At 37.3% G+C, this 2719-nt stretch overlaps 1 protein-coding gene across 2 annotated transcripts in view; it reads left to right on the forward strand.

Annotated features, from left to right (window-relative positions):
• Positions 1-1893, forward strand: part of vstm4b (V-set and transmembrane domain containing 4b) — a 22713-nt gene extending 20820 nt beyond the window's left edge. For both annotated transcript variants that reach the window (XM_037973878.1, XM_037973883.1), the window contains 2 exons: positions 1002-1066; positions 1529-1893. In XM_037973878.1, coding sequence (XP_037829806.1) covers positions 1002-1066; positions 1529-1654 — 191 coding nt within the window. In that variant the 3' untranslated portion in view covers positions 1655-1893. The remainder of the gene's footprint in view (positions 1-1001; positions 1067-1528) is intronic.
• Positions 1894-2719: the final 826 nt, after the last annotated feature.

Here is a 2719-nt window from a genome sequence, read left to right on the forward strand (position 1 = left end):
ATAGAGACTCTGACCCCTGACTTTTCTTTATCTTCTCTCTCCTTTCTAACCTGTTCTTCTCTCTCTCGCTCCTCTCTCCACTCTCGTAGCTGCATTCTATTCTGTATGAGACTCTGCTGAATGTCTGTTAACAAGCTATGAGCTGGCCCTGATGCATCTGATTGGTTATCGGAATATTCACTGTTTACTTCAAAGTCGGGGCGGTGAACTGGCTCTGTCCCGCATATGTCTTTGGGTGTGCTAAATGGGTTATTTTTAGACAAAGGCACGTTCTCCACTAGTAGGGTGCCCTAACTTATGTTTAACATAGGATAGAGTCCTGGAGCGGGGCTCAAGCCCTGCCCCGGATACGGAGGAGGGGCACATTTCAGTGGCTTTGTAGAAGAGCTGGTGTTAACATCCGGTTCTCTCTGCACTAACGTGTGTTTAATACCCTGCCAGGAGACCAATATTTTTTCACACTTTCTCAACTCCTTCTCAGCCTCTTCTCTGTCTTTCTTACACTGTTTTTTCTTCACCACACTCGCTTCTTGCTCTTTGGACATATTCTCAGTCACTTGAAGTGACAACTGAAGTGTCTTCAAATGGTGGATGTTCTTCTGGGTCTTCATAATTACAGCAATGATGTACTGAGCAAAATAAATGACTTTACAGACATAAGTTATTCTTGAACAGTGAGAGTTTATTCAAAATAACAGAGTCTGTGCCGAATCAAGACTTCTGGCCCAATCAGTGAAATCCCCCGTTTCTCTGGGGCTGCTTCTTTTTATAAACATTTACCACACCCAGTTGTAGAATAAAACACACACATCCCACTGGGACGGACCTTAACAGTATGGATTCAAGTACATTCAATTCCCTTTATGGTGATAAGCTGGGATCTTCAGACGTGCAACGGATAATACATAACAACTAATTACATACCTGGAACTTAATGGGCTGTAATATGTATTGCTACCATGAGTTGTGGCAAAATCACTCACTTTTGTTTTCTCATACAGCTCCTATTGGAGACAAAACATGCAAACACAAACTTCTAAAACCTCAATCAAGGAAAGTAGAATTGGTAAGTACATTCATGTTTTCTTTTGTGTTTCTTACATTAAGTACTAGCTTTCAGTCCATCTTCTTTACTCCCTTATTACAATTTATAAATGAAGTACATTTAGCTTTAGAGTAAATTTTCTTAACTTTATACTTGTTACTTTATTTCTAAATATTTTAATAAAAAGGTCATTTATACCATCCCTGCACCCCAAATACAAGTCTGTAAGATACATGGCAAGTCTTTTTAAGAAATGTGAAAACTTGGTATTTTAATGAGAATGTTTCAAGAGGTTTCTGAACTGAGGACACACAGCCTATAAACATTCACCAAACCTGGCAATTTATACCAACAGTAAATCTACATCATCTTCAGTCCTGTAATTTACTTCATTAGTTTTTCCTAAAGTTTCCTTCTCCTGGTTCCCTGTCTTACCACTGACTCCCTCCTCATATTATATTTTTTGATCCTTTTCAACATAAGCCAAGGATTGTGGAGGAGAACCTGACATACGCAGAGCTGGATCTGATGAAGCCACTTCCAGAGACAAAGGCATCACATAAAGGGACTGTGTACGCTCAGATACTGTTTGGCGAAAAGCAGCTATGAGAAAAACACCACTAAGGGCTGTGCCTTATGTAAAAAGTATTGTCTATTTATTGTCTGTGTTGTGTTGCTTTGTACTGAAATGAGCTGTATAATTTTGAAAAATTATTACAAACTTGTATGTGTGATTTTAAGAGACCAGGTATGGCTTTTTTTATACAAAAACATTTCTTTTTAATTCAGTTAATTCATGTGTAGTTTATACTGAGACAATAAAGGACTTTTGTCTTGTTTCACACCTCCTTTGTCTACCTTGAGATTTGAAATCAAGCATGCTGTTATCAGCAGGCTGGGTACTGGGGTGTGATTTTCTCCTGAAGTCTGGCAATAATGTGATTTAAACAATAATGTCACTATTGACAATGTTAAATAAACAATTCAACATTTTAGAAATTCTCATGTTACACTGTTTTTGCATTCTCCATCTCACAAATTTAAAAGAAACAGGGTTTTATAGGAGCAGTAAATCCAGCCTTATTAGATATAGAACCTGTGCACATGATCTATGTTGATCTTTCATGTTGGACAGCAAACTTTCATTGTTAGTTTACTGTGATGCTCTGTGAGTCAAATTAAATAAATCCCTAAAATTAGCAAAATAGTTATCATGTGCTTGGTCATTTGCTGTAGAAATGATCAAGGCAACAAACCAAATTTGCCATATCATTGTTTCCAAAAAAACACCCACAACAGAGATTCAAATCTGTACTTAACTCGACTTTATTTGTATAGCACTTTTCAACTGAGAGGTAACTCAAAGTGGTTAGCAACACAAAAAAAGTTAAATATAATAAAATCAAAAGAAGAACATAGAAAACACAAAACAATAGAAAAAAACAATGAAAATAACAAAGCAATAAATTTAAAAGCAATAAAAATCTAATGCAGGACAGCCTCGGCGCCTATGGGACAAGCATAGCCGCCATGGAAAAAACAGTGGAACAGTTACAGCTAAAAATAGATGACCTGGAGAACCGTGGTCGGCGTAAAAATTTAAAAATCATTAATTTACCAGAGAAAGTAGAGGGCAACACTCCGCTTGTGGACTTTCTCCAAGAAATGCTACCG

This window comes from Kryptolebias marmoratus, linkage group LG2 (assembly GCF_001649575.2).
Source record: "Kryptolebias marmoratus isolate JLee-2015 linkage group LG2, ASM164957v2, whole genome shotgun sequence".
NCBI classification, from domain to species: Eukaryota; Metazoa; Chordata; class Actinopteri; order Cyprinodontiformes; family Rivulidae; genus Kryptolebias; species Kryptolebias marmoratus.